Source organism: Pipra filicauda, unplaced genomic scaffold (genome assembly GCF_003945595.2).
Source record: "Pipra filicauda isolate LSUMZ 115617 unplaced genomic scaffold, ASM394559v2 scaffold406_size631624_pilon, whole genome shotgun sequence".
Classification (NCBI taxonomy): Eukaryota; Metazoa; Chordata; class Aves; order Passeriformes; family Pipridae; genus Pipra; species Pipra filicauda.
In genome coordinates, this window is record NW_024104539.1 from 527599 (window position 1) to 536826 (window position 9228).

At 54.7% G+C, this 9228-nt stretch overlaps 1 protein-coding gene across 1 annotated transcript; it reads right to left on the reverse strand.

Moving 5' to 3' along the window:
* Positions 1 to 21: 21 nt before the first annotated feature.
* EIF3J (eukaryotic translation initiation factor 3 subunit J) lies at positions 22 to 8502 on the reverse strand. Its single transcript, XM_027733921.2, has 8 exons — positions 8464 to 8502; positions 8281 to 8381; positions 4268 to 4325; positions 3938 to 4029; positions 3430 to 3544; positions 2458 to 2616; positions 1377 to 1450; positions 22 to 1020 (listed from the first exon to the last, which is right to left on the reverse strand). Exons 1-8 carry the CDS (start codon positions 8489 to 8491, stop codon positions 892 to 894), a joined length of 756 nt encoding a protein of 251 aa, XP_027589722.1. The 5' UTR covers positions 8492 to 8502; the 3' UTR covers positions 22 to 891.
* Positions 8503 to 9228: the final 726 nt, after the last annotated feature.

A 9228-nucleotide genomic window follows, 5' to 3' on the forward strand; every position in this document is an offset into this window, starting at 1 on the left:
ACTGCTCCAAGGCCAGCCTGGTGAAGTCCTCAATAGTGATTTTTATTAAATTAGTTGCTTTATAAAACATTGCAGATGTTGTAATTGTTAACATAACAATTTGCCCAACCGGAGGAACTGCTGCAGTTTGCAAAGCAAGTTTGGTTTTTTAATGGAAGAAAAGGGCCGAGTCATGAAAGACCCACCACAACCCAGGAGAGCCCCAAGGAAGTCTTGTGGTTTGGTTTTTGTTTTACACTTAAACCCATTAATTAACTGTTAAAGAACACCCACCCCAAGAGCTGCATTAGTAGAAATTTAGGTGAATGGAACTAAAGTTCATCCTGGAGACACAAGTGGGTTTGCCTTGCTCTGCCCCAGCAGCTGCTGCTCAGGTGTCAGGCTGTGGAGCAGGGCTGGCCCAGGGGACAGGCTCCCAGGTGCAGTATCCCACACTGAAGGTAGCAGTGCCCTTCCCAAAATACTGAGAACCTCAAGCTCTAACTCAAGACAAAGCGACTGGAACTCTACGTGCACACCCTGCCCTTGCTGCAAACTGCTCGTGCTCATGGCCCTGGCCCTGGACAGGGGCAGGTGAGGCCATGCCATGGAGCTGTGCTGGTTGTAATCCTTCACCCCTTTCCAATTCCTTCCCAATTTAGTGGCTGTTGCTATCAAATTAAATAGCAGCAGTGCCCATCATCAGAATTTTGGGTTTTTAACTGCAATTTTCAGACCTTTTCCCTTCTACCCCCGCCCGGAGCTTCCGCCCGGGGCTGGGCACGTCCAACCCCCAGCACACAGATACTGCAATTCTGATTGTAGCATTTGGCAGAATTTAAAGGAAGAAAAGTTGTGCTACATGTTTAAGGGATTATGGGCAACAGAAAGACAACAGAAGGAAGATAAATGTCACATGAAGTCTTCAAAGTCTTGTACGTACTCGCCGTCGTAGCCCCCGTAGTCGGCCAGGTCGTCTTTCATCGTCGCCTTCAGCCCCCCTCCAGGAACAACCCCTTTTTTCTTCTTTCTGGCTTTATTCTGCAGGAGGGGGAGGAGGAGGTTTATTGGACAGGCCCAGGGCTCTGTCACTGCCCCAGTCAGTGACCCCACTGGGTAGGAGCACTCACATACCCTGTGCTCAATGTACCAGTGCTGATGTTCCCACCCCACCCACTCCCTGGATGGGAATCAATCCATGTTTTGCCTGGAATCTCAACAGTCAATCAACTCCTGCTCACCTCACACAGCAAAGAGGATTTAACACTACAGCAGCATCCAAGGGGCCCATTTCCCCTCCTCCTACTCACCCCAAACCCGTTAGGTAAGTCAGAGTTACCCTGTCACCACCTCCCAGGGGAGCCCCTGCAGGTGCTGTGAGCCCTGAGCAATCTTACCTTCTCTTGTTTTTGTTTTTCACTGCATAGTACTGTCAGAGTGTTTGTGATCTTTTTCAAATCATCCACTTCCACTGCATTGGGGGGGGGAAAAAGGATAAAAGAAAAAGATTCCTTATCAATGTTCCTACAATGCAGTCAAATGTTAAATAACATCAACAGCCTCTAAAACTGGAGCCGAGCATTAGTGTAACTATGGGCAGGATCTTTGTTTAAATCACCAAACGAGAGTGAAAGGTTCTGGTCCTTACAATCCTAACAAGGATTCCAGCTGGTACCTCGGAGTGTTTTAGAAGGTAAAACTTGCAAATTAAGCTATGAACACAAGAGTCCTAATGAGGCATCTGAAGAGGAAAATACGGACACAGTAAAATGTATCAAAAGGAGCAGTGGATTAACAATAAATTACTGTCACTAAATGGTGAGACATTGGCAGTCCCTCCCCTGAGGGGCTCTGGAATCTGTCTGAGATGGAAGGTCCCAGCTGCCAGCCAGGATGGCTGGATTTACCCTCACTGGGATCCAGTTACCGCTCCCTGAAGGACAACTGGGGACAGGACAGGACAGATCCCACTGAGTTCTCCAAGTGCTTCAGCCACCAGGGCAGTGGGAAAAGGAGTTTGAAGTAGTTTCTCTCTGTAGTTACACGCTGAATTCCAGAACAATTATTCTGCAGTCCCAGAATTACACAAACTCAGTTTTAGAATAGTTTCCCCCCAGATGAGGGAAACTCAAGTTATCTGCCTTAGATAATAATTTATATTATTATTATTATTATTATCATCATTATCATTATTATTATTACTATTATTATTATTAAAAAAGGCTTCAAGGAAAACATGCAGGATTTAGATAAGTATAAAAATTCACACTTTTTCAATGACTGTCTCTCACTGATGTGCAGAAAGAGCAGCTCTGGCACGAGAGAATCCTTAACGGACTTTGTGGGAATGGAATCAGGTCAGTGCTTCATTTAGTGCAAACTCCACAGAGCCACCTCCACTGAGCATTCCCTATCACAGCATGTTTTCCACTCCAGCTCCATCCCAATGTGGCAGCACGGGGGGCTGTCTGAACTTACAGGAGATACAGACGTCCCGAACTAACGCTTCCAAAAACCCGGCGTAATGTAACGACTTCTCGTACTGTGTGATTTTCTCCTTTAGGAGTTTGCCAAATTCCGTGAAGTCATCTTTTGTAGAGGGATTCATGGCATCTATTCCACAAGTGTTATTTACACCTGCGTGGAAAGACAGAGGTTACAGAGAACATGAGCTGGGACCCTAAAAGGTGACCCCGGAGCCGGCCTGGCTGCTCCCACCCCACTGAGCTCTGCTCCTCACAGAGCCAGCCTGACTCCTTGGCCTCACAGGAGGGGATTTTGCTGCAAAACTCTGTGATTTCAAAGAATCTTGGAATGGTTTGGGTTGGAAGGGACCTTAAAGACCACCCAGTCCCACCCCTGCCATGGGCAGGGACACCTCCCACTAGCCCAGGTTGCTCCAAGCCCCATCCAACCTGGCCTGGGATCCAGGGATCCAGGGGCAGCCACAGCTTCTCTGGGCAACCTGTGCCAGGGCCTGCCCACCCTCACAGGGGAGAATCATTCCCAGTATGCCATCTAACCCTGCCCTCTGGCAGTGGGAAGCCATTCCCCCTTTTCCAAAGTCTGCCTCTAACCCTCTTTCAAGCTCAGGAGTTTGACCCAGCTATTCCTGTTCTCTGGACAACCTGCACTGCACGAGGCCCCTTTCCCCTCAGATAAACCATTCCTGTCTCAGGCTCCTGAGTGCAAAACTCGGGTTGGTTCTTTGCAGGTGTATCCAGTGCAGCCCCAAGCACTGCACTCTGACAGCTCACAGCACCATTTCCCCTGAGCAATGAGCTGAATCACCCACTGTAATCAAGGGAAGACACTTCCCTCTTTGAGGAATGCTGCTGTGCATCAGCATCTCTGCCAGTTCTCTGTTCTCAGTGCCACAGCTCATGTGCTGAGAGCCAAGCCCTGCTCAGCCTTTGCAGGCTCCTGCAGGTTGACAGATTTGACACTCACCAAATGTTTCCTTTGCTAACTCCAGGTCTGACTCCTCTTGTAGCTTCTTTAGCCGTAGTTTGTCTGCCAACTGTTCTTCTGGTGTGAGCTCCTTCTGCTCCTCTGGTGCCTCTAACTGGGGGGAAATGCACACAGGAGAAAATGGCACCCTTGGGACGTGGGGGCTCCTGCAGGGCCACTGAACTGCCCCCTCCTGCCCTGGGTCAGCCTGGACAGAGCTGGGAACCCCCCCTGGAGCAGTGCCCTGTGCCAAGGAATGGGCATCTCACAAGCCATGGGGAGGAACACCAACCACACTGAGCTCCCACACCTGCCTCTGCCAGCACGTGGTGCACCCAAAGGAACTGCTCCCATCACTGGTTCAATCACACAGGAACTAAACCCCTACAACACCTAAGGTTGGTCTGTCAGACGAGTCAAGACCTTTACAGGTCTTGTTCAACCTCCAAAACAGCCCATCAAACCTGCCCTCTGCAATTTATACAACCCAGAAGAAATCAGGAATTACCCTTTTTTTAAGCTCCTCTTGCTTTTTCTTCTGTAGCTTTTCTTTTTCTTTGATTTTTTCTGCTATTTTCTTTTTTTCTGAAACTTTCGGTTCTGTAAGGCATGGAACAATAAATGCAGCTCTCAGGAGTTCTGAGGATGAGGTTTTTTCCCCCACAATCATAAACACTCAAAGCTACCCACCTCAGCTACTGGGGCTTGAACACAGAGGCAAAGACACCCTTTTGTTAAACTCAAGCCCAGCCCAGGTTTGGATCCTCACACACCCCCAGACAAAATCAGTGTCTGTTCTGATGCTGGTACAGAGCCAAGTGTTACCTTGAAGTCTTACCTTGTTTTACCTCTGTCTCCTTCACCTCCTCCTCTTCCTCCTCATCATCCCAGTTATCCTGCAAAGCAATAAAGATTCTTTTAGAGATACCCTGAATCTCTTTAAATGCCCACAAACCCATTAATCTCACGTGTCAGAGTGAGGGAGCTGTGGGAGCTGCAGCACAAGTTTCTGGGGGCTGTCCATGCTGTTTTGGACAAGTTCTTACCAAGAATAAGGCAGTTTTTGGTTAAATAATCAGTTCATGTCAATAGCTGCAACAGCCAGGTCACAAACAGCCAAATACCCCCCCAAAAAACAGGATTTTATTCTCATTTCTTGTATCATGAGACCCTGGAACGGCACTGAAGGTGGATGTGGCTCTGCGGGAACCATCTGAAACCAGCACAGGCTGTTCTGGTTCAACACCACCCCCAGGGCCCCGCTCCCTGTGCTGGGAAAGCATTCCCGTGGTGCCCATGGAACTGCAGAGCCCAGGTGAAAACCTCCCTGGAGCTGCTGCCAACGCACCACCAGCACACAAAGCCATGCTGTGGGAGCAGGGGAAGAGGCAGGAAGCAGAGGAGGACACAGGGAGCCCAGAGTTAGGCAGGAATTCCAACAGTCACAAGACCACGGGTTTGAACAGGTTTTCAGGGAAACATTCAGGTGGGAAGGGACCTCTAAAATCATCAAGCCCCGTGTTCACCACTAACCCAAGTCCCCAAGTGCCATGTCCTCGTGTTTTGTGAACACTTCCAGGGATGGGGACTGCCCTGGGCAGCTGTGCCAGGGTTGCACAACCCTTTCCATGCAAAAATTCTTCCTGATATCCCACCTAAACCTCCCCTGGCCAATGTTCTGACCAAGGACAGTTGCTTTTTTATAAGCAAAGGAGCCACCAAAGGACTCTTCCCACCCACAGATCATTCCCTGTTCCCACCTCCCAGCAGCCATGTGAGGGGCCAGGCAAAGCAGGCAGGGATTTCCTGGCAGGCTCCCCCAGAGGGGTTGGTGCAGAGCCCCAGGTCCCACTGGGATGTGCTGATCCCAGCAAGGAGACACCGAGTCCATCCACCAGCTCACCCCGGGTAATTGGCACTTCCAAGGGACTCGGCTTCCCTGCCACATTCCAAGGAGCTGACTTGAATCTGGAGCAGCATTATTTTAGCTCCCATCTAATTAAGAGTTTGTTACACCCACCTCTTAAATAGCTGCACTCAGCACTGCAGGAGCTGCCTCTGCCCCTGCCCCATCCTCCATGGCCAGGGCTGGGAACCAGGGCTGGGAACCAGGGCCAACCTCCAGGGGAAGGGCCTGGCCAGGAGGGATGGAGGGAAAACACTCCATGGCACTGTGGGAGACCTCCCAGAGGGCATGTGGGCAGGGGCTGCACCTGATGGGACATGCTCTGACCCCCAGCAGAGCCCTCCTGGCCTAGGAACTCCAGGGAATTCCATGGCCTACCAGCTGTGCCTATAAACTCCAGGGAGCTCTCCTGGAGGAAGAGCAAACTGCCTCAGTGCTGTGTCTTTGCACTGCTACAGTAATTCCAAGAGAACACCTTTATTCCAAGCATTTCAACACTGTTTCTGCACCCCAATCACATCAGGGCTCCTGAAACAACTTCCAAGGAGACAGGACTGGGAAGTGACAGGTCCAGGGCACGTGGTGGGAACAGGCACTGCCCAGCTCTGGCTCTGCCAGCACTGAGTCAATACATCAAAATTCCCTGGCAGGGGCCCAGCTGCTGGGAGCGCGTGTGCTGGGGAGTACTGAGGAGTTCTGTTACCAAAGGGGCTAATTTTAAACCTGGGGAAGTCGACATTTCCCAACTAACAGTTAATGCGAGTTCATTGCTACAGAATCATCCAAAATAGACTCCAGATCTGAAGACACAAAGCACATTCCAGAGCGTGACATACCCTCGGACAATCCCGCTCACAAAACACTTGGTGCTGCTGCTTGAGGCCACGTCACTTCCCTCGTGTGGGAATTTCCCCACAGGGGGCCCTTGCACTGAGGAATCCAGAGCCTGACACCACCCCCAGCCCAGCTCTGGGGGCTTTGGGACTTGGCAGGAAGAGCAAATCAAAGGAAAATAAACCAAAACAAACCACCTGCCTTTGCTGGATCCTCTCTAGATGGAGCTCCAGTTCTAAATCCATAATCCCCTGGAAATAGTTAAGTAGCTGCATTCTTATTACATGTAAGATATAAAATGTAAGATGTAAAATGGCTTCCCACTGCCAGAGGACAGGGATAGATGGGATATTGGGAATAACCCTTCCCTGTGAGGGTGGGGAGGCCCTGGCACAGGTTGCCCAGAGAAGCTGTGGCTGCCCCTGGATCCCTGGAAGTGTCCAAGGCCAGGTTGGAACAACCTGGGATAGTGGAAGGTGTCCCTGCCCATGGCAGGGTGTGGAACTGGATGAGCTTTAAAGTCCCTTCCAGCCCAAACCAGCCTGGGATTCAGGGATTCCATGTGAGGAAACTTTGTTCCTCTGTTAAACAGACACAGAACCCCCAGGTGTGCTCAGGAGAACCAGCCCAGTCCAGCTCTCCTGGACCCGCTCCATCCCAGCAGGAAAGCTCCCCAAGGAAGGAGGAACAGGAAATGTCACAGAGAGGAGTCAGAGCTGCACCTGGACAAACCCCAGGTGTACAAATCCCACAGACACCTGCCTAACTCCGACCCAGCTGCAGCCCCACACTGTTCCCAGGCCTGGAGCTGCTGTTCCCACTCCTGTCCTTGTCCTGCTGCTCCCAGGTGTCACCTGGGACCCCCGGGGCCTGGCAGTCACTCAATTTAAGAAGGAAAGTGGACAAATGTAACTCACAGACATTTGGTAACTTTTGCTTTCTGGAAGAGAAGATGAACTACTTTTTGTAGTGCTTATGGACAGAATCCCACCCCGGGCCCTGAGAACAACTGCTGGTGTTTTCCAGAGATTCTGGTAACAGTGTCCAGACACCAAACCCAGTCCTCACCCAGCACCAGCAACACTCCAGGGCAGGAACTGCAGGAACCTTCCCCCCTGTTACAGTGACCCATCCCATCCCCAGGGTCTGTTACAATGTCCCAGGGCTGCACTGGAAACAAAAAGGTCTTTTTTGATTGACTAATTCTACTCATGGAATCCCGGAGTGGTTTGGGTTGGAAGGGACCTTATTAAAGCCCATCTGGTCCCACCCCCTGCCATGGGCAGGGACACCTTCCACTAGACCAGGCTGCTCCAAGCCCCGTCCAACCTGGCCTTGAAATCCATCTGGCACATTCCCTGTGTGTTCCCTGGCACCCCTTTGCATCATCCATATAAACAGGGAGCAAAGGAGGTTTCTGTGGCACCACCACCCTGCCAAGGGGCAGCTGGAAGCAAGCAGGAGCAAACGGCCCCTGGGGAACCTCTGCCTTCAGAGACGCCAGGAATGGTCATCCACACGTTTCAACCCCAATCCCAAACAGACACCACCCTGAAACAGCAACAACCCTTTCCATGGGCTGTGAAGAGGTAAGAACAGGTGGCAAAGACGTGCTGGGGCAACCCAGAAGTTTCTGGTCAGCACAGAAGCACCAGCACAGCACTGCCGTCATCAAACCCGGTCCTGCCGTGTCACCCAGGGACAGCCACGGGTCGAGAGGGGCAGGAAGGGCCGGGAAAGCGCCCAGGAGCGGGGAAGCAGCAGGTGGGTCCCGCAGGGAGCAGGAGGCGCCACTTCGGCTTCCAGAGCCTCTGTCTGTCCTTTCCTCCCCTGCACGCCCCTGGCAGCGGGGGCCGGGGGGCACCGGGCAGGGCCCGGCCCGGGCTCTCCCGATGTCGGACCCGCCGCCGTGGCCGGCCCGGGGTCGCTGCCGCCCGGGCGGAGCGGCGGGACCCGCCCCGAGGAGCCCCCGCGGCCCGTGGGGGCCCGGCCCGGCCCCGCCGCGTCCCGGGGGCGCTCCGGAAGGCGGCCCGGCCCCTCCGCCCCGGCCCCGCCGCCGCCCGGCAGAGCCCGCTCGCCCCGCGGGGCCCGGCAGGGCCCGCCCGCCGCACCTTCACATCGTCCTCCTCATCCTCGCCGGCCCAGCGGTCCCCGGCCACCCCCGGCACCAGCCGCTTCGTCACCGGCTCCACCACCTCGAAGCTGTCGGCGTCTGTGGGGAGAGGAGCGGGTGAGGGGCGGGGGTCTCCCCGCGCCCCCGGACCCCCCGGCGCCCCCGGCCCCGCCGCACCCACCCCACGAGTCCGCCGCCTCCGCCGCCATCTTGCCCCGGCCCGGCCGCGGGGCAGCGCGCGGGGCACCACGGGACGGCGGCGGCGCGGCCACGCCCACCGCTCGGCCACGCCCACCGGGGCGGGGCCACCGCCGCCATGGCGGGAACGGCGGGGAGAGGGATGGGATGGGAATGGAGATGGGATAGGGATGGGATGGGATGGGGATAGGGATGGGGATAGGGATGGGATGGCGATAGGGATGGAATGGGATAGGGATGGAATGGGATAGGGATGGGATCGGCAATGGGAACGGGATCGGGATAGGGATGGGACTGGGATCGGGACCGAGACAGGGACAGGGATGGAATCGGTGTCGGGACCGGATCGGGATGGGAACCGAGTCTGGACCGAGATCGGGATGGGGATAGGGACGGGGTGGGATCAGGACCGGGATCCCGCCCCTGCCCGCCCTGCCGCTCCCCGGGCCCGCAGGCCGGGGCTCTCCCGGGGGAAGCTCCTTCCCCGCCCTCCCGTCCCGGCGCTATCGCGGGGCCGCAGCCGCGGGAGCCGCCCCGGCCCCTGGGCACCGATAACCCGGGCTGGGAGCGGGACCGGCACACGGGCACTGCCCCCGCCAGCGCTGCCTCTGTGCCCTCTGAAAACGGGCATGAACCGTGCCACGGCCGCAGTTCTGACGGGAGCGCGCCCCGTGCTCCTGCTCCGCACCAGAACGCCCCGGCACGGTCTGTCCACCTCTTCGGGGTGTGGTTTTCCTCCTTTCATCTC